This window comes from Rana temporaria, chromosome 3, assembly GCF_905171775.1.
Source record: "Rana temporaria chromosome 3, aRanTem1.1, whole genome shotgun sequence".
Classification (NCBI taxonomy): Eukaryota; Metazoa; Chordata; class Amphibia; order Anura; family Ranidae; genus Rana; species Rana temporaria.
The window spans coordinates 106096643-106123036 of NC_053491.1; the positions used below are offsets into that span (position 1 = coordinate 106096643).

Sequence of the window (26394 nt, forward strand, 5' to 3'; positions counted from 1 at the left end):
CATTGCAAGCCCCACCTTCAACATTACATCAGCCCCTCATTGCAAGCCCCCCCCCCCCCCATCATCATCAGCCCCCCCTCACCATCGCAACCCCCCCCCACCTCACAGCCTTACTCCTTACTGTGCCAAACTGCTGTCACGGTCCCGCTGTGTCACGAAGCTCACAGTGTAGGTAATGGTTCTGGCGCGCTATGATAAATGTCCCGCCCTCCTCCTCTTAGACCAGCTTGTGTGATAGACAGAACACTGGCTCTATCACACGAGCTAGTCTAGGAGGAGGAGGGCGGGACATTTATCATAGCGCGCCAGAACTGTTAACACTGTGATCTCCGTGACACAGCCGGATCGCTGTGTTACAACCTGCCATGTAACCGGCGTTGCTTGTCAGGGTGGGCCGGTTAAAAGTCCTCCGCGGGCCGCAGTTTGAGGACCCCTGATCTAAAGCGACGTTTGTACTCTTGAGTGTACTAGGAGGATGCTCAATGTTTCTTCGACCTGTATTATGGTGGTTTTCTGTATATCCGCATGCTCGCTCTTCTTAAATAAAGAATTTATATCATAAAAAAAAGGGTATATATATAGGTCTACGCTAAAGGATTTTCTTTACACCGCAGTATGCGGCATTAAGCACATGTAAACTTGCATGCAGTGTTGAGTCTTAAAATGTGCTGCAATACTTTAAAACTTTGTAGAACTTTCATTATAAAAAGGAAGCTTCAAGTGGCTGTTTTGACTTGTGTTTATGTAGGCAAGTTGTGCTGAAAAAGAATAGGGCACACAAGTACAAAGCCCTGGCGCGTACTGCTCCTAACAACATTCCTGTCCTGATATGGGTTGACCAACACATGGGGTCCATTTATATCAAATGCCCTGACAAGTGTTTGGATGGGCCATGCTTGCTTGTAGATATCTGAAGTAGGAGACCCTTTACACACTAGAGTGTCTAGCCCCTGTGCCTTCAATCCCAGCAAATTGGTGCACCCAGGAGGTACAGGTTCAGTGTCTAGCCCTGCTACCAGCAGCCGGTCAAAGTTTGTCCAGCTGATTGGTACTGGCGTTTTGGACCCTAAATGCTCAGGGACAAATGAGCAGGGCACTGCGCACACACACACACACACACACACACACACACACACACACACCAAACCAAGATCTAGTGCAGTAGCTAGTTCATCGATCTAACACTATGATGTTATGCTCAAACGTGAATTCCACATCTGCAGTAATGCAACCAGCCGGGTCCTTACAGAAGTTATAGTGGGCCTTCCTGCACAATAACCTCAAAAGTTTTATCATTTGCTTCAAAAAAAATGTTCCCCTGGCAATCGTGACAAGCTATGAATGGCAACCCCCCTTGACCACTGTGACAACATTTTGCAACTGGGGTTTAGATTCTGCTTGTTACAAGACGCATATTGAAAGTAACTGGTATTGAGGATTTCCTCACAATCTCCCTGGGCAGGAAAATCTGCTGTGCCCCTTTATATGTGGAGAACAGATGTGAGTGGGGGCTTCAGAAGCGCAGGCTCAAGGGATTAGGTATTTAATCATTTGATACAGCAATTGCGTCTAATATTTCATGTGCATAGAGATCGTCATTTTACAAAAGCCATTTTCAGCAATTATTTCAAGAGCCCATCTACAGTATATTAGTACACTAGATTTCTGCATTTTTAGAAAACGAACTGAAGTGGCAATCTAAAGCCCCAATTTCACTCTACTTAAAAGCAGTTCTTCACCTGAGGCTGGGTTCACATGATTGTGAATTGGATGCGGGAACAAATAAGAAAAGCCAATTTTTGGATTTTCCGTATTTAAATCGGCGTATACCGCGCACTTTTTTCCCCTTTAAAATAAGGGGGGAAATCGTGGGTGCGCCATATACGCCGATACCCGCGCTCAGTTTGAATGCCTGAGCCGACATATACCGAGCGCAGTACACTCGGCCAGGCTCAGCTTTACTCGTAGTCACGCTCTGTGACGTTTATGCGTGAGAAGCCGAGCGTGGCCGAATATACCCGAGTGTACTGAACTCGGTATACATCGGCAGAGGCGTTCAAACTGAGCGGGGATTCAACACAGAGAAAACACGGGAAAAGCCGGGAGGACACCGAGGCCGCAAACGGACGCCGGACCGGACGAGGCCGCCAGGCAAGACACCAAACTGTAAGGCCGGGTACTCACGACCAAACATGTACGATGAAAGCGGTCCGTCGGACCGTTTTCACCGTACATGCCTGCCAGAGGGCTTCTGTACGATGGTTGTACACACCATCGTACAGAAGTCCGCGCGTAAACAATACGCGGGGCGTGTCCGCGTCGTCGCCGCGGCGATAACGCAGAGACGTGGGCGGGCCTGCCATTTAAAGGCTTCCACGCATGCGTCAAAGTCATTCGACGCATGCGAGGGACGGCGGGCGCATGGACATGTACGGTAGGTCTGTACTGACGACCGTACATGTCCGAGCGGGCAGGATTCCAGCGGACGGTTTTAAAACACGTCCACGAATATTTGCCCGCTGGGAAAAGGCCCGGCGGACAAATGTTTGCTGGAATTCGGCCCGCTCGTGCCTACACACGACCAAACATGTATGCTGAAACTGGTCCGCGGACCAGTTTCAGCATACATGTTTGGTCGTGTGTACGGGCCCAAGTAGTAAAATGTTATTTTTTTTTTTTTTTTTTTTTTTACACAGGATTTCGGGTCTACATTAGGGGTGCGCACTATACGCTGGAGCGCGCAATACCCCCGATAAATATGGTACATAAAGTTTCATGTCTAATGCTGCGTACACACGATCATTTTTCGGCTTGTAAAAAACAAAAAAGTTTTTCAGCCTCTAGAGAAAAAAAAAAAAAAAAAAAAAAAAAAACACGTTTTTTCCCAACTTCATCATTAAAACAACGCTGCCCACATATGATCGTTAAAAAAAATAAAATAAAAATGCTCTAGCAAAGCGCGGTGACGTACAACACGTACGCAGTAAAAGACGACTCACGCTTTTCTGTCTGTTACAGCGCGATGAATGTGCTTACTCCATTACGAACGCTAGTTTTACCAGAACGAGCGCGCTCGTCTCATAACTTGCTTCTGAGCATGCGTGGATTTTTCACGTCGTTAACTACTTAACCCCCGGACCATATTGCTGCCCAAAGACCAGAGGACTTTTTGCGATTCGGGACTGCGCCGCTTTAACTGACAATTGCGCGGTCGTGCGACGTGGTTCCCAAACAAAATTGGCGTCCTTTTTTTCACACAAATAGAGCTTTCTTTTGGTGGTATTTGATCACCTCTGCGGTTTTTATTTTTTGCGCTATAAACAAAAATAGAGCGACAATTTAAAAAAAAAATGAATATTTTTTACTTTTTGCTGTAATAAATATCCCCCAAAAATATATAAAAAAACTTTTTTTTCCTCAGTTTAGGCCGATACTTATTCGTCTACATATTTTTCGTAAAAAAAAAAAAAATCGCAATAAGCGTTTATTGATTGGTTTGCGCAAAAGTTATAGCGTTTACAAAATAGGGGGTATTTTTATTAATATATTTTTTTTACTAGTAATGGCGGCGATCAGCGATTTTTTTTCGGTACTGTGACATTATGGCGGACACTTCGGACACTTTTGACACATTTTTGGGACCATTGGCATTTTTATAGCGATCCGTGCTATAAAAATGCATTGGATTACTATAAAAATGCCACTGGCAGTGAAGGGGTTAACACTAGGGGGCGGGGAAGGGGTTAAGTATGCCTGGGTGTGTTCTTAGGGGGGGGGGGGGGGTGGCCTCACAAGGGGAAACACTGATCCTCTGTTCATACATTGTATGAACAGAAAATCAGCATTTCCCCCGCTGACAGGACCGGGAGCTGTGTGTTTACACACACACACACACACACCTCCCGTTCCCCGCTCTGTAACGAGCGATCGCGTGTGCCCGGCGGCGATCGCGCCCGCCGGGCACGGGAGTCGGGGGCACGCGCCCCCTAGTGGCGGCTCAAAGAGCCGCCGCATAGCTACGGGCTCTCGCCCAGAAGAGCCGACCTGCCGCCGTATAATGACGGTGCGCGGTCGGCTAGTGGTTAAAGCCCACACACACGATCATTTTTTACAACCCGAAAAACGACATTGTTTAGAACGTTGTGAAAAAATAGAGCATGTCCAATTTTTTTTTTGTCGTTTTTTAGAACCCGAAAAATGCTGTAAAGCCCACACACAATCGTTTTAAATTACATACGTTGTTTTTTACAAGCCGAAAAGTGACCGTGTGTACGCGGCATAAGATTATACATAAAAGGGAGGCAGCGATTTTACCAATTGAATACTAAATGCCATTTACTTTAATCCATCCTCCGCCCTGCTACTTCAAAGCATCGGTGACACCAGATGGACATATTTTGCATATGAATAATAGGAGAATAGACTTTTTTTTTTTTTTTTTTTAAACAGAATGCTACCTTACCAACAGATGACTTTGATTTATTTGTTTGCCATTTGCCTTTTGATGCTTACTTGTTCCCTTTCCTTCTCATACCAATTTAACATTAAATAACTTCAGCTCATAAAATTACAATTTTTATTTATTACTACTAACCACATATCGTATATACTTGAGTATAAGCCGATTTTTTCAGCACTTTTTTAGTGCTGAAAATACCGCCGTTGGCTTATACTCAAGTCACCTTTTTGCACCTGATCGCCCGGACTTTGGGGACCCGGTACCAGCCCACATATAGTTGACACATGTAGCCCCACTCTTCCTCTACAAGTGTGCAAAGTTTATTGGCCGGGGACCTACGGCCAGGGAGCACCGACTTTTCAAATCCAGGCTCCCCTTCCATAGACTCCCATGTTAAACGTCAGTCGAGGCATGGGCACAGCGAGGCATGGGCACCCTAGGCTTATACTCGAGTCAATACATTTTCCCACTTTGTGGTAAGATTAGGTGCCTCGGCTTATATTCGGGTCGGCTTATACTCAAGTATATATGGTAATTACTGACCGCTTAAAAAAAAAAAAAAAAAAAACTCAACCACCATTTTTACAAGCTCCAACACCCCATATCATGCTTCACACACTGGAATCTTAAAATACTTGAAATTTGAATGTCCGACATCCTTTAAAAATGCTCAGTACCCCATAAAGGCATCGCTACTCTCCCATGTCCTCATTTCCCAGCAATCGGATACCTATAAAAAGTTTGTGCTCTGTCGCAGATGCCGCGGGGCTGAGTGATACAGTTAACAGCTATGCTCGCTGTATCACGGGAGCGAGCCCGAGGGAGCTCGCATGACTGCGTGGAGTTCTTGCGTGGGGGGAACAGAGACAGCTGCCAAGGCACCCCAGAAGACATGGATCGGGGTCACTCTGTGCAAAAACGAGCTGCACAGTGGAGTAAGGTATAACATGTTTGTCAAAAAAAAAAAAAAAATGTACAACCCCTTTAAATCAAAATTCAGCCTAGTGCAGACAAAGAAGTGTATCCCAATTCTCGTACCCAAAAACTTTTAAAAAACTACTCACCATCTTGAGCAGCTCTCAATCGATACCCACTGGAATATACCCCCCTCCCCAACCCTTGTCCTTCCAAATTTTATGATCATCCCCTTAAGCCGGTTACAGATGGAGCCATTCCCCCCACCTCAAAAGAAAAACACTCCATTCTCTCAACAGTTAGGCTTGGTTCACACCTATGCGAATTGAACGCGCATTTCTCCGCATCCAATTTGCATAGTAGGATTATGTGACTGGCTCTCTACGGAGCCGGTTCACATATCTCCGCAGTGGGTCCGCTGCGGTGTGCAGGAAAAACATGCTTTTTTTGGCCCAAAATTCGGGCTGAAATCAGACCTGAAACGGCGAACCAGTATGCACCGGACCCCTGCTGTGAGACGGTGTGAACCGAGCCTCAGTGTTGATGAGGGAATCTCTCCTGCTGAGCTATTGTGTTCTTCCAGAGGGATATCAATCTACTTGGGTACATTCAGCCTGGTTCAAATCTCGGCCGGTCCCAGCTGAACCAGTCAAGATTCTAACATTTATGACCAGCTTTAGTTTCAAGTCTGGTACACACTATAACAACCAGGAGATCGCTGTACTGAAAACGCAAGCAATATTAGTACAATGATCTCCTCATGCTGTGCTATTGTGTTCTGACAGGTGGAGCGCCCTACCACCAGAACACACCAATCAGCCAATGGCTGCCAGCGCTGTTCAAATGCTGTACACACGGGTCAGAAGTTGGCCAATTCCTGCCAAACATACAGTTTTTGGCCCGTGTGTACCCAGCAGTACTCACATTTGCTACAAATTCCTTCTGCCCCATATAGAGCCTCTATTGTGATCTTACCTACAATAGTAGTGTTATCTGCAAATGTCATAGTTACATAGTTAGTCAGGTTGAAAAAAGACACAAGTCCATCCAGTTCAACCACAAAAAAAAAAAAAAAAAACACAGTAAAATCTTATACACCCAACTCCATACCCACAGTTGATCCAGAGGAAGGCAAAAAACCCCAGCAGAGCATGATCCAATTTGCTACAGCAGGGGAAAAAATTCCTTCCTGATCCCCCGAGAGGCAATCGGATTTACCCTGGATCAACTTTACCTACAAATCTTAGTACTCAGTTATATTCTGTACATTTAGGAAAGAATCCAGGCCTTTCTTAAAGCAATCTACTGATCTGGCCAGAACCACCTCTGGAGGGAGTCTGTTCCACATTTTCACAGCTCTTACTGTGAAAAAACCCTTCCGTATTTGGAGGTGAAATCTCCTTTCCTCTAGACGTAAAGAGTCATGACACATCCCTGTGGAGTACACGTACTTAAAAACAAGACGGAGGAACACTGCTCATTTTGACTACTTCTGACCTAATAAAAATCCAATTGAAGATGGTGGACCAAGCCTAGAAACAAATTTATTTGGAGAAAGTGTTAAAAGCAGAGCTGAAGCCCACAAACAGCAATCTGACATATTTGTCCCCTCCAGGTGAGTAAAGGAGAGTGTCAATGCCTATAGCAAATTGTATCCTCGGTTGACTTGTTTGACTGGAATGTAAAACTGAAAGGGAACAAACCCTACAGGTATGCTTCCTTAAACGCCGACAGTACGCACATATGCGGCCCCAATGGACTGGACTGGGTGGGATCAGGAGCAGAGGGATGATGGTAGTGGAAGGATGGGATCAGTGACACTGGCACTAACCAGCTCTCAGTGTCAGTCGATTCCCCCCTCCTTCCTTGTGCGTTTTCTCCTTCCGATGCCTCTACTGATGTCGGTCTCCTCAAGCTCCTCCCCCTGCACTGTACTGGCTGTCAGTTCATAAGAGGACTTTCCGATTCAGTGAATAATAATTGCCTTGGCTTCTCTCATGGAAGTGCAGAGCACCACATGGAGTGACCGACGTCAGATCGATTCGAAGCAGCATCGTGAACATCTGAATCGCGATGCAGCGATTATATTCAACACAAGGAGCCCTCTGTTAGTTTACAGCAATTCCATCAGCAAAATTACCATTTAAGGCCAACTGCAACCAATTTGTATTTTCTTTCAAAGTCCAACCCTTTCCCTACTCAAACTGATTCAATTGATCTGCAGCAAACTGAAGCATTATCCTCATTAGCTTCTGATGTTCTCTACAGACATGGTCACCAAATTAAAATGGATGTAAACCCTCTCCTATACCCAGTGAAGTGAATAGCCTTGGAAGATACACAGAGATTAAACAAATCTCCCTATAAAAGGTTTTACTTTTATCTCTGCTGACTTTCAAATTTCTACGTTCTTTAAAAAGTGCAGATTGTGTTATAAATCTTTCTTACTTTCCAGCAATGAGCCTAGAGCCTGGGCTTACACTGACAGTGTAAGCCCAGAAAGGCTTGCCCCTCCACATAGGCAGAGTAAGGAACAAGCAGAGCTGTACTGCGAATAGACAAGCTCTCTGCTAATCCACCTCCAAGCTCCCTCCCGGACACAAAAATTCAGCTGCTGTTATCTCGTGTGTTGTCAAGCTTGTCAGAATTGACTCTGCCAATAACAAAGCAGCAGAAAGACACGGCACTTAGAGCTTTGATGAGAGATAAAATGCCACTGATATATCCGCTTAGGCCAAAATTTCATGAATGGGGTTTACAACTACTTTAAAGAACATGGAGTGGCGGGTTACACTGGCCAAGACCTAGCCTGATAGAAATATTAGCTTCCTTGAAACACCAAAACACTTCATGTTTACTTGCATCATTTTATGTGAAAACTAAAAGGTGCACTGAATGGAAATTTTGGCCGGAAATTAGGGTTTGTAAACGTAGCTACTCCCCGCAACAAGTGTCCACGTTGGGAGAAGCGCCGCTGGCACTTTTTCGAGTCCTGCCTCTGCGTATATTCATACGGAAAGCGGGACTCTGTCCCCGTCCCCTGCGTCATTGGGTTTGATTGTCAGCAGCGGGAGCCAATGGCTGCGCTGCTTTAAATCTATCCAATCAAGAGCCGAGACAACGGGCAGAGAGGAAGATCGCAAGGGTTTACAAAAACAAAAAAAAATTATATTTGCCTTATTTATGAATATCATAAATTTAAGTCAATATGAATTTGTCAATCATTAGTGGCACCTTTAGCGCAAGAAAAGCATATCCCTTTATTATTATATAAAATAACAATATTATTATTATTAGTTTGTTCCTTGTAAAAGAAATATGGAGTCCATCAAGTAAATCAGACCTGATGGGGGACTGGTGTAACAATACCCACCAGGCTCCACCCGCCCAGCTACTTCTCTGCCGCTGTGATTGTTGCAGCAACGAGAGGGAGCTCAGAAGAACGGAGGGCACACTCTGGTCTCAGTGCCTACCCTAAACCCATGTACCCCATTCAACCATGTTATTGTGACATACTCACACAGACTTCTTAATGAGGTCATATATACACAGTTCAGAAATAAAAAGGGATTATGTTTTTTTTAATTGCAGATAACACACCTGTGTTCTATAGGGGCAAACACATGACAGTAAGAACAGAAAAGAAGAAATCACTTGCCATTCTGGGTTCTTTAGTAACAAAGGTGGTGATGCAAGCTCATTGCTGGCTCTATCCTCCTGCTCCATTATTGGCTTTAAATGCAGGCAAATCGAGACAGATTTATATTTATTTATTCTGATCTGGAATATGCAAGAAGGGTCACTGTCAGATATTTTTTTTTTTCCTCTTTGACCTGTAAATTCAAGACTAAACATGCTGCCATATACAAGCTCTTACCCACTAAATTACACATCTCTAGAAATTAAAAAAGCCACATTTATGGGAAATCTACAACCGTTACTAAAATGAAGATGCAAAATGATCAGAACGCAAAAAATTGGAAAAAAAAAGACGAAGAAGGGGTGGAGGGAGGATACTTTGGAGGTTTGTGTTATACACAGAGTGGCAGAGCACTGGCAGCACAAAGCTGCAGCTGTCCCTATATACAATGGAAGGAGAAGCAGCAGATGATCTTTCTGGTTTGTCCAGCGAGGAGATGATTTCATAGGAGAAGGTGAGAAGATGCTGAGAAAGGCAATAAATCCTGGAGCATGTACAAGCTTCTGGCTAGGTTTTCAATGTCTGACAGACTGATGACATCTCATGCTTGGCATTTATCTGAATGAAGCTCAATGGCTGCTTTATTATGATAAGCACAATATTGAGCAGCAATATGATTGGCACACTGCAAATGTAATCAAGTAGTCTCCTAGATCTACTAAGAGCTTCACTTTAGTACTAAAAGATATTTTTACATTAACAATTGCATTTGCTTGCACGGCTACATACAGCAAGACTATAGTCTGAAGCTGGACAGTACAATCTGATTGTACAATCGCCTTTACATACACCAACTATCAAGCACTTACCCAACCAATCTGTATCCAGCAAGGTAGACTTACTAACAAAACTACTGGTCGTTAAGTCCAGGGGATGGTACATAGAGCAATACGCAGTGTCAGCTTCAATCTTTTTTATTGCATTTAGGCCCCTTTTACACAGGCATTCAGTTTTCTTCATCTGTTCACTTTTTTTTGGGTTAGGAAACTAGATGAAAAAACAGATACGTTTTTACATCAGCTTCTAACAAATTTCTAATTTTTGGAAAGACTAGAATTGGCTGTGATCAGTGGCATTTCCTGCGGACAGCTGAATGTAAAAAATAAATAATTATATATATATATATATATATATATATATATATATATATATATATATATATATATATATATATATATATATATATATATATATATATATATATATATATATATATATATATATTTTAACAAAAAACAGTGTAACCCCCACAACCACCGGGCCAGGGTTGAGGAAAAAGAGGCACTTGCCCCCATCAATATGGGGACAAGGTTCTTTGCATGCCTGACAAAGGGGTCCTATGTGACACCGAAACGTTGCACTATCCTGTGTTGTGATGATGCGGCAAGGGACTCATCCTTCGGGCGATTTACTCTCGCTTCCTGTTTTAGCTATGAAGTGACAGGAAGAGAAGATAAAGCATCCCCAATAGGACACATAAAAAATAAATGTACACACACACACACACTTTAGGATTCAACTCCTGATGAGCAGTAAGATTTTCTCTGCTGCAACAAACCACAAAAGGTCTTATTATAAGCTGATCAATTAAAAGCCGCTTTCCAGGTGGTTACCAGCATCCTAGAAGCTTAAAACAAAAAGCCCTCTGGCATATGTTGGTATTGAGGGATGAGTGTAGATTTGTTTATTTTTATCTAGTGTGCGGGGGGGGGGGGGGGGGGGGGGCTCTCTTGCAAATCAAAGTGCATGAAAAAGCATTTTTTTTATATTTTTGGATAAAGCAGAAACTTAAAAACAAAAATATTATATATTGCATCTTACCCATAAGCATCATTTTTTTTTTAATTTTTTTTTTTAATAAAGACTTTAAATTGCCACATCTGCAAGAGAGTTTGCAGAAAGCAGGACGTGGTTGACCGTCCGAGGGTATGATATTTACTAGAGTTTTGACACCATGAACACAACCAGACCTGGGGAACAATTAGCATTGTTTAGTTGCATTTAGGATAAGAAAAGTGCTGTGTCATGGGTCGACTATCTGCAGGTAAAAGCACATTGCGTTCAGCAGCAGAAAATTACACTTCCCTTTTCTTCCCGGAATGCTGGCATTCCTTCTCATACATCTTCGTGTTGGTATTCATTTTTTGCAAATGCAGTCTAACAATAGTTAGTAAGCTGTCAAATGAGGACACTGACATTCTGGTAAGGTAAAAAAAAAAAAAAAAAATAATGTATTGGGATAGGGTCCGATTTCTTTATACATCAGGACAAAATATCCACAAGTTAGTTGCTAAATTGTTAGGAATGTACCCATCTTTGCTTCATTTGTCGCCGTCTCTGCCTCAGGGCCAGTTCACACGCTTTGGACTACCCTTCCAATGCGTGTGCCAATTAACTGGCAACGGTATCCCAACTGCAGATTGCAAAGCAGTGCGTTTTGCAGGCACCAAGTCGCATGGTACCACAGTACCATGCAGTTTGTAAAAAATAGTGTCATGCATATGAACCATCCCTCAATTATCTCCTATCAAGCAGACATTCATAAGCACCTGCACCCCATTTCGATTACACAGCTCTACTTCCTGGTTCAGAAAACTACCGTATAAGACGACCTTTAATGCTTAAAAATATCCACCAAAAATCGGGGGTCGTCTTATACGCTGGTATTAGACTCTGTATGCAGTCAGACTGCGGGCATCTATTGTTCAAAAGCTGCGCCTCCTCCTCATCCTGTTCCGTGATGGGCAGAATACTCAGGTTCCCAGCAGAGCCTGTGTTCAGTGTTCCGCCTATCACGGACATCCTCTCGTCCCCGGCCGAGGATGTCTGTGATAGGCGGAACACTGAACACAGGCTCTGCTGGGAAACCGTATTCCGCCCATCACGGAACAGGATGAGGAGGCGTGGCTTTTGAACAATGGACGCCCGCAGTCTGCATGTCAGGGATAAACTCTTCTGTAACAGCCGACTATCCGCTCTGTAATCCCGCAGCTTTTCGCTTCCTCTTGATGAATGGTGGCACAGGTGAGCAGAGGCTGCAATGGTGGCACAGGTGACTAACACCTGTAGGAATAGCAATTATTGTGGCAGATGTAAAGTATGCCCATGCATCCAAGATTGGTGGTGAATATGTGGTGGAATCCATGTTTTTTTTTTTTTTTTTTAATGGTGTGGTCTTGGAAGGGGGTAGTCTTATACGGTGAGTATAGCCCAAAAAGCCCAAAAAGCTATGTTTTCACTTGAAAAATAGGGGGTTGTCTTATACGCCCAGTCGCCTTATACGCCGGCAAATAGGGCACCAACAAAGCAGAAAAAGGCTGTGCCAGGAGTATAACATACTAAGAATGGGATATTGAGGAGGAAAAAACAAAAAAAAAAAAACACCTGAGGACACAGCTAAACTCATTTACAAAAAGATTTCAACTTTTTCAAGTGAAAATTACAGGTGTTAAGCTGCCATCAGATACAAATGTCCGTGTGAATGTGGCTCGGTTCACACTGCTGCGACGGCAAAGTTGTTGCGACATCCTTCTGACTTGGATGCCAATTAGAAGCCTGTACAAGGGCTGAAATGACACCCAAGTCAGACCAAAGTAGTGCAGGAACCTTTTCTAAAGTCGGAGCGACTTGTGCAGTATCAGTTAGGGCAGCTCTCAGAGAAAGATTGAATTTGATATGTCATGCGACTTGGGGGTCTCACAAGCCGGAGCCCATGTCGAAGCATGGTGAACCGAGATTAAAATGTTGGTTTCCTGTTGGGGAGATTAATTTAACTTCTTGTTTTAGAGCTGCAACGAGATGCAAGGCAAAAAACTACAAAACTAAAAAAGGGAATTCCCCTCAGACAGTTTTAATAGAATATGCGCCCTCATTGGAAGATTTACCCTCACAGTTTACACATATACATTGTTTCAGTTCAGTTTGAGGGGGGATCTCTCCCTCTCAAAAAAAAAGGCGGGAAAGATGTACAAAACAAAATATTTCCTTGGCCCCCCCCATTCACACAAGAGTTTTGAAGCTCAAAGCCAAGTAATGCTTAGGCACCCATCAGACGCCTGCCACTTAAATACCGGGCTTCTCTGCAGTCAGATTTGGGTCCCATAGACTAATGGGAGCACCTGAAAAGTTAAAACTTGTGCTGATAAAAAAAAAAAAAAAAAAACTTGCCTTTATTGAATACACAACACTCCAATGTGAATGTAGACTTAAACAAAGCTGTGCTAATATGCAAAGCAGAAAAACATTTAAATGCCGAGGCTCGCCACAGGGGATGCGGCTGGTATGTAGGGTAAAGTAAACATACCTTGAAAATAGCCATATGCAATATGCACTTAGACCGTTCTCAGTAAACATATTCTGCAACACGCTAAAAATGAAATATTTGTACTGTATGTTCTTTCTGCTGTATCAGCACATGGGAGATCAACACCGACTAAATGCCACAACTAAGCCAGGAGAAAAAAATAAAAAAATCTTGCTTTGCAGAATGAAAGTTTAAAAGAGTATGGAGTCCCTATTATCAGAGAACAATAGTGCAACGGGGGAGATCCCTACATTCACATCACTTGTGTAGATGCCGGGAACTATGAGTTTTTTTCCCCTCATGTGAATACATTCAAATACAGAATTTACACAGGAGCCAAGCATCTTACAAGCATGTCTGGGATGAACATAAAGAAGTACAGGAAGAACATGCAAACTTAATGTAGAAAGTGCCTTGGCCAAGATTTTAACCAAAGACCCCAGTGCTGCAAGGCCAAAGTGCTAACCACTAAGCCAGACTGGTTTATACTACTCTAAGAAGCAGTGATTCTAAAGCAAAGCAGTTTTAAGTGGCAGAGTCATGTGGCTATAGAGGCACACAGCCTGGCTTAGGAGTGCACCCAGATGCATGCCAGCTTGAAGGGGTACACAGAAGAAGTGGAGAGTGCCAATAGAGGACTACAGATGAGGAAGTAAGGCACTGCTGTCTGCAAAACCATTGCACAGTGCAGGTACAACTTTTTATTTTAATGTAAAAACATCCCACACACCTTCACAAGTACTTTAACCACTTCAACCCGACGACATACCCGTATTTCCTCAAGGTGAAGTGGTTATATCAGGATATACCTGCAGGCATCATCCCAGGATCAAAATTGTCCGCAGAAGATAGGCTTTCATGTGGAAAAGTGGCCAGAGCGGCTAGACAGCGAGCCATTAGGCTGGATTTACACCTATGCCGTTTTAGTGCTTTTTGCAGATTTGCAGTGCAGAATGTGCTCCATAGGAAACCATGCTAAATGGACTGTAGTGCAAATCTGCAAAATGCAGTTCTGTGATGTAAGAAACCAGAATCAATGAAGATTTCTCAGGGCAGGGAGAGATTTGAGGTCTAATAGTCCATAAAGTGGACCTGGCATGCCTATTGCCATAACAAGGAATGTTGTACATTCATAGAACACTTTTTTTGCAAATGCTCATGCGCCATACACATGAGTACAGCAGCACACATCCATTCATGTTATTGCAATAGGCAATACACCGGGTATTGCGCTAAACTGGCTCAGGCAGCTTGTATGCAAGAGCTTTAAAGGTTTGTTCTGTAATTTAACCAAAGTAACATTTCACGGTTGATACAATTTATATATGTGACTGCCAACATATTAAAAAAAGGACAATTTACAGTCCCTGCAAAAAAAAAAAAAAATATTCAAAACAATGTAGAACTTCTAAAGTGAAAGATTCTGTTGTTCCAAAGATGCAACAATATAATCTTTTGTTAAAGCGAGAAGCATTGGCAGAAGTATATTCTTAAAGCCATCACATTGCAACATCCACCACCTGGTTATAAGTATCATTTACCAGATGTTCAGACCCCACAATCTGTAGAAAGCACACTTTGTTAAGGCCCTCCTGGTTCCTTGATTATACACTGTACCCATTACAGATAAGGGTGCCCTTGCTGCCAAAAGGACACCGCTCCTACCCTGCATGTAGAATCCGACAGCTTCAATAACACAACAGATAACCCACAGCCAGAGAAGCTGCTTCATCGGTGCCTACAGAATGGACTAGCAAGTAGACACTACAGGTAAGGTTGTTCCTCATGAGTGTATCGGTTTAGAAACCCTAATGCTCTGTACACGCGATCGGAAATTCCGACAGCAAAAGTCCGATGTGAGCTTTTGAAAGGAAATTCCGGCCGTGTGTATGCTCCATCGGACTTTTGCTGTCGGTATTTCCTCCAACTTTTGGTTCTCAAATGGAAAAAATTCCAATCGGAAAATCCGATCGTCTGTAGCAATTCCTACTCGCAAAATTCCGACGCATGGCAAAAACAATTTTACGCATGCTCGGAAGCATTGAACTTCATTTTCTCGGCTCTTTGTAGTGTTGTACGTCACCGCGTTCTTGACGGACGAAAGTTCATAGAACTTGTGCGACAGTGTGTATGCAAACCAAGCGTGAGCGAAATTCCATCTGAAAAAACATCCAAGGTTTTTCCGACGGAAAATCCGATCGTGTGTACGCGGCATAACAGAACAGGCAAAAGGCAAATCAGTTCCCACTACAGGTATGGAGGAGTCACATACAGGCGCCACCAAGACCAAGTGGAAGGGCAATGAAGATATACAAAAGGTGTTGGATCATACTCCAGTAGTAAGTTATACTGGGAGGAAACAAAGAAAAACCCCACATACACCACACAAAAAAACAGAATAATCTCTTGAACGTACTGGATACCAAAAACGAACACTTGGGGATGGTGACAGTCTGGTGAGGGGGCAGAGAAGAATAGGGAGAATAAAGTAGAGAAGGGTGGGCATGTGGGATGCCCCCCATACTCTGTTAGGCCACACACACACACAGTTTAGCACCTGTGAAAGAGGATCTGGCAGTCTGGGTGGGCAGAAGGTATGCGATCTTGACACGGCTGTTGGCTTCCTTTAGGCCCCTTTTACACCAGCGGACAAAGAGGGTTCGCCTGTCGGTTTTTTAGGCAGACCACCCACTGATCTCTATGGGGCAGAGGACATGTGAGAGTGTGGGTGTTTGCATCTGAGAGTTTGCCGGCTAAACTAAACCTATGCTAGATTGAAATGTTAAACTTTGTAAGTAGCCCTTTGGCTTTTCTTTTTTCAATAAACTGGGCGGTTTCTATAGAGGGTTTGGCCCCACACAGTATTTCCTGCATTATACCCTGCATGTTTGGCCATCCTAGCAATAGGTGGTCCACACCGTCTGGTAAGCATCCCTGCTCACCGTTACTCAAAGTTCTGCACAATTATTTGGTGGTTAATTTTTTATTTATTCATTATTTTCTCCTCTTCTATATGTACCCCATATAGGACATTTTCTATCACAAGAACCTTTCTTTGCACACATCGTTTAATTTTTCTGTATGTTCAATGTATTTTGCCATTTAGAATTTATGCATGGCACTTTGTGTGCTACTAGTGCAATTCTTTTTTGTACACGCGTCTGCTGATACCCGATCAAAAACCGACTGATGGGGAAACATTCACCATCCATCTGGCAGATCAGACGACAATCAGATGGAAACCGTCTATTTCTATCGGACCGCCCCACAGAGGAGAGGGAGCCGTGTCCATGTCCACTCTGCATAGCCTTGTCATCTTGCTGTTCAGCTGAGCAGGCGGATCCACTCCGTCTGAAAAGGGACATTAAACCTATAGGAGCCTGAAATCTGTGGCCGCTGGACAGTGCACCCAGTTGTTACAAAGTTTAGGCCACAATGCACCAGAGACAATGCATAAAAACGCAAGCAAGTCTGAGTTCCAGACATTCGTCCTTGGGTACCTACTGCCCAAAATGTTACCAACACTCAGTGCTCAATCCATCAGCAGTTTTAAAGGCTGCCGGCTACATGGCCATGTGTGTGGACTGGTATCAAACAGGAGTTGGAGCGTGTAAGCAGCTCAGAGTATGCAGTACAGTTTGGCCACTGAAAACGCAAATACATTATTTTACTGCCATTTTTCTGTCAGCCTTTGAGAAGCACAAATTAAACTCCATCCAATGCTACTATCATATTGCGCATGCATGGCCCCATATTGAATTCAACTGCACAGTCACAGAAATTTCTGTGTGCATGTACACACTTACAGGATCGTCCTTGCCTTTTTTTTACAGTTTAAAAAAATTTTTTTTTATATATATATATATATATATATATATATATATATATATATATATATATATATATATATATATATATATATATATATATATACACACACACACATACATACATATACACACACATACACTAACCAACCTAGTGATTATCCTATACGTTTTACGATATTTTTTTTTTAACCTGAAATTAGAGGAGAGTGGAAAAAAAAAAAATAATCATCCTGTTTTTCCACCCAAATCCTCCCTACAATAAACCTTTTCTAAAAACCTTTGCTTTAGTGTACTGGCCTATTCAAAATAGTCTAAATTTATTCACAGCTCATCCTCACCCAGTTAGAATGATGGCAACTAGTTTTTGGCTTGTCGGCCATTTGAATTGCTTTCCTAAAATAGTAGACATTTGTCACGTCACACCTGAATTTTGTATACTTGTCCACACACCCCTCGTGGGTGCATTGCTTCCCAGGCTACAGCGGAAATAAACACCCCAACACACTTTTTATTACCTGCAAAATTATGTGTATTTATTTTTGCTATTTATTTACAAAAAGGTGTACTTAGGTTTAAGGCCCCTTTCACACGATCAGTTTTGACGGCGGACCTGAACGGCCGCTCCATGTAGTCCTTGAGCGGCCGGATGTCAGCGGAGACATGTCTGCTGACATCCGACCCGAACCACCAAAATCCGACGGATGGGCAATACGTTCCCATCCGTCCATGGCCGATTGGATGAGATCTGATGAAAACGGACATGCTGTCCGTTTTCATCAGATCTCCCCAAAGGAGACAGTGCCTTTGGGGAGCAGAGAGGGACTTGTCATCCGCCGGCGGACATGGCGTAGATCACCACGAAGCCTGCGGCGATCTATGCATGGAAGTGGAAGCAAATACCTGGATCAGACGGGTATCTGCTCCCCCCTAAAAGGTGCCAAATGTGACACCGGAGGAAGGAGTCCGATCAATGGAAGTTTCATTTTTGGGTGGAACTCCACTTTAAAGCATCAGTTTGCAATTATTTCCCCTTGCGATCTTAACAAAAGCAATTCTATGCAGAGTTCTCTGCTCACAGCTGTCTAAATAAAGCCTGCCAAGCTTCTCACAACTTCGCTTAGACGAACATAAAAAGGAGAACATTGCAACACTTGGTTCTTTTAGATCAGGGGTCTTCAAACATTCTAAACAAAGGGCCGGTTTATTGTCCTTCAGACTCTTGGAGGGCCGGACTTTGGCCAGCAGGAGTGAACATTTTCCTGGCATCAGTGGGAGTAAACATCTGATATTAGGGGGAGGAATAGTGCCCCATTAGTGGTGTCAGTGGGAGAAATGGTGCTCCATTGTCAGAGTTAGATGGCAGAAGAGGGTCTCGTATCATTGAGAGGGATAGTGCTCCAAGGGCCGGATAAAGGCAGGTAAAGGGCCACATCCGGTCCTCGGGCAACAGTTTGGAGACCACCGTTTTAGATCAAAGGAATGATCTTTGGTCTGTAAATGAATGAAGTTTAACCAACCTTTTTCGGACACTTGTTTAAACGCTTAGTTAAAAAATCTGTATTTTTTTGCTCAAAAATTACTTGGAACACCCAAACATTATTATATATATTTATTTATTTATTTATATTAGCAGACTCTAGAGAATAAAATGACGGTTGTTGCAATATTTTATGTCACACTGTATTTGCACAGCGTTTTTTCAAACACAAGTAAAAAAATAAACATTTTTTTTAATTTAAAAAAAAAAAAAAAACTTAAATAACCCCCACAGACTTTAATGAATACATTAAAAAAAACTAAAAACAGAAAAGTTAGCCCATTTTTTTTGTAGAATGTGAAAGATGTTACACCACCAGAATCGAGAGAGAATCCTGATCTTTATTCTAAGCAAAAAAATAAATAAAATTTCATTCTCATTTTTGCCAGAATCGTGCACAAAACACAGTATAACTGGTATCCCTTACTTGTAAGTGAGGCCATCGGAGTTTACGAAAAGCTGTTGTGCAGTGAGTCCATCTTCTGGAACGTATCCAGTGCCTCCACTAATTAGGTAGTCTGCCATACTGTTAGGGAAAAAAGAAAAACATTTTAAATAATCTGTGTTTTTAGAGATAATACTAAGAATTAAAAAAAACAAAAAAAAAAAAAAACACAGGACTATCAAACAGGTTAACCAAAATAAAAGCAGGAGCTCAGGGAACCTTGTAAATGATAAGCCATCGTTGTGTCGCTATTTGCAGTAACATGAAACCAGATTATGTACACTTTGATCCAAAACATCTGGAAGGCAACAGGATTTAAACACCACTCAGCTTCTTCAGCATCTTAATCAGAGTGCCACCGTTCTGTAATCCGAAATAATCCAACACGATGCGCCAACAACAACTTCTCCCCAGCAGCACAGTCAGTAAGAGAAAGTCCACTGCTTGCACTTGTAGGTTATGTGGCAGAGCTGGAACCTGTACCCTGCACTGAACTGACCCACAGTTTACCAGCCATGTTATTTCTAATGACGTCTACCAAATAATGCAACATAACCAACATCACCCCAACACATGACAGCAAGGGGGCTGGGCACTGCCCACCACTACTCTACTTTATTTCCTCTGGTCCTCCAATCCACAAGCAGGCAGCCCAGTGAGTGATCACTTGCCTACCAGGCACTTACCTCCTGCCCAGGCCATTTTTCAGCACTGTCACACTTTGAATGACAATTCCACGGTCATGCTACATTGTACCCAAACTATTTTTTTAATAATTTTCTTCACACAAATAGAGCTTTCTTTCGGTGGTATTTAATTACTGTTTTTTTTTTATATATATAAAAAAACAAACAAAAAAAAAACAAACAAAAAAAGGACCAAAAATTGAAAAATGTTTTACTTAGTTTTTTTTTTGTCAGTACATTTTGCAACCGAGTAATTTTTCACCTTCACTGATGTACGCTGATGAGGCGGCACCGATAGGCTAAACTGGTGGGCATTGATGAAGTGGCACTGCCACTGGTGGTGACTGATTTTCCAACACTAAATTGCCTTACTGTAATCAGGGCACCGATGATCAGTGCCCCGATTACATTCCTAAAATATCCCCCTTGTGACGAGATGCTGCTCATCGGCTCTCCTCGCCACACACTCTCAGTGTGAGGAAAGCCGATTAGTGGCTTCTCAGTGTTTACATGTGACCAGCTGTGATTGGACACAGCCGATCACATGGTTAAAGAGCCGCAGACACAGCTCTTTACAGAGATCGGGTCCTGCCATGTCCTAGCAACATGCAGTGGGAGCGTGAGATTGGCCGTTCTGGGACGCGGTCATAGGATGGCGTCCCAGAACGAGAGCTGCCCCGCCATCATTTGACGGTGGAGCAGTCAGCAACCTGTTAAAGTATAAAAGTATTTATTCTTTGGTTTCTTTATATATGCAGATAAACATCACAGCGCAACTTAAATTTGCCTCCAGGACAGGTGACTTTGGCCAATCATAGAGGAAAAAAAAAACGTGTGTGTGTGCGTCAAAGTGTGAGCCCGTGTGTGTGCGCGTCAGTCAAAGCGTGAGCCCGTGTGTGTGTGTGTGCGCGTCAGTCAAAGCGTGAGCCCGTGTGTGTGCGCGTCAGTCAAAGCGTGAGCCCGTGTGTGCGTCAGTCAGAGCGTGTGCCCATGTGCGCGCGCGTCAGTCAGAGCACGTGTGCGTGCGTCAGTCAGAGCGCGAGTGCCAGTCAGAGCGCGTGCTCCAGTGAGAGCGCACGGGGTTGTAAAGGTTTGTTTTTTATTTCTTTAATAGGTTCCTTTAAGCTAGTGCATTGTTGGTTCACTTACTTTTCCCTTCTAAATGTTTTTTGCCCCCCCTTTGTTTCCTTTGTCTTAATTTCTCACTTCCTGTTCCTTCTCAGTAAGTTGTTCTGGCTGACTAACCCCCAGCCAGAACGGCTCGGATGATGGGGGCAAGCTTACTGAGGAGAAACAGGAAGTGAGAAATTCAGACAAAGAAAAAAAAAACATTTAGAAGGGAAAGCGAAGGAAAATGTAAGTGAACCAACAATGCACTAGCTTAAAGGAACCCATTTAAAAAATAAAAAACAAACCTTTACAACCCTTTAACTGATGAGCACTAGAAGCAGGAGGTGGCGACAGTCACATCACTCCCAGCTCACCTTAACAGAACACAATGACATTTCATTTAATCAGCCTACAGGGACCATATGCTGCAGTCGCTGCCAATTTCACCATTTCATTACAGAGACAGCAGTGAAGACTGAACATCCCTACAATAAAATACAATTTTACTGCCTGGAGATCCCACTTATCACCTCACCAGTCTCTGGATATGTACAGCCAAAGAAAACTGTGCAGTGATGACATCAGTTTATTGTTGAAGAGTAAATTAATTCTGTTCCAAAACATAAGAAAGCAGACAGATGCGGCGTTGCAGCGATTGGGACGGTGCCATTGCTGTAGATTTGACATGTCAGATGGCACCAGTGTGAACCAGGGCAAAGGAAAATGTAATTCTCTCAATATGAATGGGGGAATCCCTCCTGTGAGGATACTGTATTCCTACAGGGGGCAGACTTCCCTGCTGTCAGAATACAATGCTCAGTGTTGTTGGCTATAGCCAGCAGCAATAAGAAAGTGAAAAAAAAACCCAGGTGATTGTAGACACCAATCAAGTGATGAGCCTGTACAACCAGCCTGCCCATAGATAGATTGAAATTCAGTCGGCCCCTGCTAAACTGGCAACATTTTGATCCATCTATAGCTGGTTTAACAGTTCACATCTGTGTGCATCTTTAGTGACCCGTTTGGAAAAGCGCACTAAAAAAAACGCATCTTCCATGTTAGTCAATGGAAGTTTAAGAATATTTTGTGAGCCATGTGTCATTTTTTCTCTCCCAAGTGACCAGGGATGAAAACGCATTATTGGTTTGCGCTAAACTAACACAAGCACTATAAGCACCGGTTCTAAGTGGAAGGACACAAAATCTGATGTTCCTGTCCGATGCGATTTCCAGGCGATTAATTTGAAATCGCACCAAAAAGTAGCGTGTGAAGTCATTTTATGCAACCAGATCACATGGTATCACGTGAACCAGGGCGGGCAAACGCACTACACTTAGAGAATGCACACCCAGCGAGTTTGGATGCAGGGCAATCTGGTGTGAACGAGGCCCTAAAAACACGATGTGCATTTTCAAAAGCCACATACTGCGTTTTACAATGTACTGGTGTGAACGAGCCCTTAGGCCCCTTTCACACGGGCGCCTGCGTGAAGCAGGATCCCATAGATCCACGCTAGAGGGGTGGCTGGCAGGTCCTTGTCCGTGCCACAGTGCAGAAAGGACAGACAAAGTCCTGTTCTCCTCTATGGGGCAATTAGATGAAAAAGGCCCATCTGCCCATTTCCATCCGATCAACGAATGGGAAACAGATTCTCCATCTGTCTGTTTTTGGCAACAGGATCAGATGGCACAGGTGCCTGCCGCCATCCACAGCATGAGACGCGCCCGCCGACATCCACAGCATGTGACATGGTGCCGCCATCCGCAGCATGTGACACGTGTGCCAAAATCCGCCACACGTGTCCGCCGGCATCCGCAGCATGAGACATGTGTGCCGACATCCGCCACACATGTCCGCTGACATCTGCAGCATGCGACACGTGCCCGCCAACATCTGCAGAATGTTAGCAGACACGTGTCACACGAAGTGGGTACCACATGTGGCGGATGACGTCCACCACGTGTGCACTGACATCACCCGCATGTGACACGAGTCCGCTGACATCCGCCACATGTGACAAGGGACCGCTGACATCCGCCACATGTGGCCGCTGACATCCGCCACATGTGACCGCTGACATCCGCCACATGTGACCGCTGACATCCGCCACATGTGACCGCTGACATCCGCCACATGTGACCGCTGACATCCGCCACATGTGACAAGGGACCGCTGACATCCCCCACATGTGACCGCTGACATCCGCCACATGTGACAAGGGACCGCTGACATCCGCCACATGTGACAAGCGACCGCTGACATCCGCCACATGTGACCGCTGACATCCGCCACATGTGACAAGGGACCGCTGACATCCGCCACATGTGACCGCTGACATCCGCCACATGTGACCGCTGACATCCGCCACATGTGACAAGGGACCGCTGACATCCGCCACATGTGACAAGCGACCGCTGACATCCGCCACATGTGACAAGCGACCGCTGACATCCGCCACATGTGACAAGCGACCGCTGACATCCGCCACATGTGACAAGCGACCGCTGACATCCGCCACATGTGCCATGCGGCGAATGTCAGCAGACATGTGTCACACGCAGTGGGTACCACATGCGGCGGATGTTGGCAGACGCGTGCGTGACATGTGTTCGCACATGTGGCAGCCACTGCGTATGACATGCGTCTTGTTGACATTTATTTTCTGACAATCACATGTGACCACGACATCTGCCACACCATAGAGAAGACTGTAGTGTCCGATCAGGTCTGCCTGAAAAACTGACAGATGGACCCGATTGGCCGTGTGAAAGGGGTCAATACAATCTGATGTATCTAACCAGGACAGACAATGGAAGATGTACAATCAGATTGCACCGTGTATGGTGAGATTTGTCCTCTATACACAGACATAAAAAGAGATAACATTTTGAAGTGCCTGTGGAAATAGAGACTGACGTTATCAGACAGAATCTGGCGGCAGCTGTGCACGACAACCAATCAGCTTCCACCATCTGCATGGTCCATTAAGCTTAGAAAATGAACGCTAGAAGCCGATTGGTGGCCCCGGTTGGGATGCGATCAATGAATGGTGGAGGGGGAGGCAATGATCGGACAGCCATGCTATGATCAGCATCATTCAGACACCAGCCGGCTCCTTTGTTCTCTCCGCACACAGCTGTGAGGACTGTCCGCCATGTGATCCCCCCCATACACACATCATACATGTCCTCCATCCGGGCTCCCGGCCTGCCCCCCCTCCACACACAGCACAATCACCCCGACATACACTGCGATGGATCCTCTGTGTTATCTCCGCGCTGCAATCACTCCCTCCTCCGATCCACAGCGGGCTCTCTGCACCACCTCCGACCGATCAACCGCGTTCCCCGCAATAATGGCCCGACACCCCAGACGGTGCACTAACATAGGCCGTCACTCAGGGGGAGGAGCCGGGGATGATAACTCCGCCCCGCTTTAGTCACCGCCCCTCCTGGCCAGGCTAAAGATGCGCCGCTCTGCCTCAGGTCCCGGGGCTCTGGTAAACACACGACGAGCTCTGCGTCTGTCCAATCACGAGTGACACGCGGAGCGCCCCGCCTTCTAAACGGGACCAGAACTGCCGCGCAGGCGCATTGTAAAGGCAGGGGGAAGGCCACGTGGGAAGCGGAAGCAAACAGCTGGTACACGTGGGCACTGAGACAGTGAGAGACGGCGTGTGTGTGTGAGGAAGTCCTAATACTACATACAGCCATGGCACGCTTCTCTCCTATAGACATACATATAGGTGCCTCTGGTGTAGCCATGTGGCACACACGGGGTCCGGAGGGAGCGCCATGTGTTGTCAGCAGCTGTTCCCCTCTGTACATTCCTCCGTTATCATAGATACACAGCAGGAGATAATGTCCCGCTCACCGAGTCCCACCCCCTGTACAGCGCCGCGCTCCCCTCACCCTCCGTCCGGTTGTTCTATACACGAGTATTGTCGCCTGCAGTGTGCTGAGAGCGCCAGTAGGTGGCAGCAGTGTCTTCACTTTCCTTCATCCACCAGGGAAGGTGCAGTGCCTATGAGAGTCTATCTTCCTACATCATTGTCACCTGTGTGTGTGCTTCTACATGGCTTCCAGCAACATGCCCCAGGCCTCATGTACACTACAGCTCATGAATAGTGTTGCTCACGAATATGGCATATTCGAGTATTCGCGATATATTTCGAATTTCGCAATGAATATTCGCAATTCCGAATATTCACATTTTTTCAATTTTATTTTTAAAACAGATCACATCCTATCGACGTCTAAAAGCATTGCTGGTATGATTAGAGACCCTGGGCCGAGTAGCTAAGCTGAGGCGATCCTTTTATGTTGCCGAATATAAAAAAAAAAAAAATTGCGAATTTTCGCTAATGCGAAAATGTTTGCGAATTTTCGATAACTGTGGTAGGAGAACTCTGATTGTCTCTGATGCAAAAGGGGGGGGGGGCTTTGTGTATGTTTCTGTTATGAATATTTGTATGTTTGATATTATTTTTTTTTGTAAGAAGGAAAAAATTGCGCATACCTTAAAAAAAGGGGAGAATACAGCAGCAACTCAAAAATGTTATACAACATAAATTAATACAAGACAGAAAATGGAGTCGCTCTACAAGAATAAAAAATATGTCTAGTGACAAGACATGTGGGCAAATTATAAAATAAGCAAGCGCAAATAACTTGTGAAATACACAGTGAAACAAATATATAAAGAAATATAGTCCCAATAATAGAAAAATAATCTTTCATAAAAATGTCTTTGATATGTGAAGTGAAAAAAAGTCCAAAGCATGCAGCATGAACGTGTTCAATCTTCAAGGTGTTTGATTGACAAACGGCTGTGACAGATGGATAGAGTAAAGAATCACCACCAATGCAAAACACTTTTTATTTTCTATTGTAAAATATCAAGAATATTCTGAGCCAATCAGAGTGCTCCTTCCGCATTTGCCGAATATTCGCAATTATTTTGTATTGTAAAATATCAAGAATATTCTGAGCCAATCAGAGTGCTCCTTCCGCATTTGCCGAATATTCGCAATTATTTTGTATTGTAAAATATCAAGAATATTCTGAGCCAATCAGAGTGCTCCTTCCGCATTTGCCGAATATTCGCAATTATTTTGTATTGTAAAATATCAAGAATATTCTGAGCCAATCAGAGTGCTCCTTCCGCATTTGCCGAATATTCGCAATTATTTTGTATTGTAAAATATCACGAATATTCTGAGCCAATCAGAGTGCTCCTACCGCAGTTATCGAAAATTCGCAATTATTTTCACATTCGCAATAGCGAAAATTCGCAATCATTTCATTTCGATAAAATATCACGAATATTCGAATTTAGCGAATATATCTCGAATATTCGACTATATATTCGAGATATATCGCGAAATCGAATATGGCGTATTCTGCTCAA

General features: G+C 44.0%; 1 protein-coding gene across 4 annotated transcripts in view; it reads right to left on the reverse strand.

Moving 5' to 3' along the window:
- The window catches only part of IMPDH1 (inosine monophosphate dehydrogenase 1), a 63135-nt gene extending 38710 nt beyond the window's left edge, over window positions 1–24425 (reverse strand). Inside the window, exons 1-2 of one of the 4 annotated variants that reach the window (XM_040343203.1) lie at window positions 24233–24425; window positions 19172–19270 (exon numbers count right to left, since the gene is read on the reverse strand). In XM_040343203.1, the coding sequence (XP_040199137.1) occupies window positions 19172–19269 (98 nt within the window). In that variant the 5' untranslated portion in view covers window position 19270; window positions 24233–24425. Of the gene's footprint in view, window positions 1–9032; window positions 9155–19171; window positions 19271–24232 lie in introns of those variants that run through there. The other 3 variants (XM_040343206.1, XM_040343204.1, XM_040343205.1) reach the window with 3 other exon arrangements.
- Between the last annotated feature and the right edge of the window lie 1969 nt (window positions 24426–26394).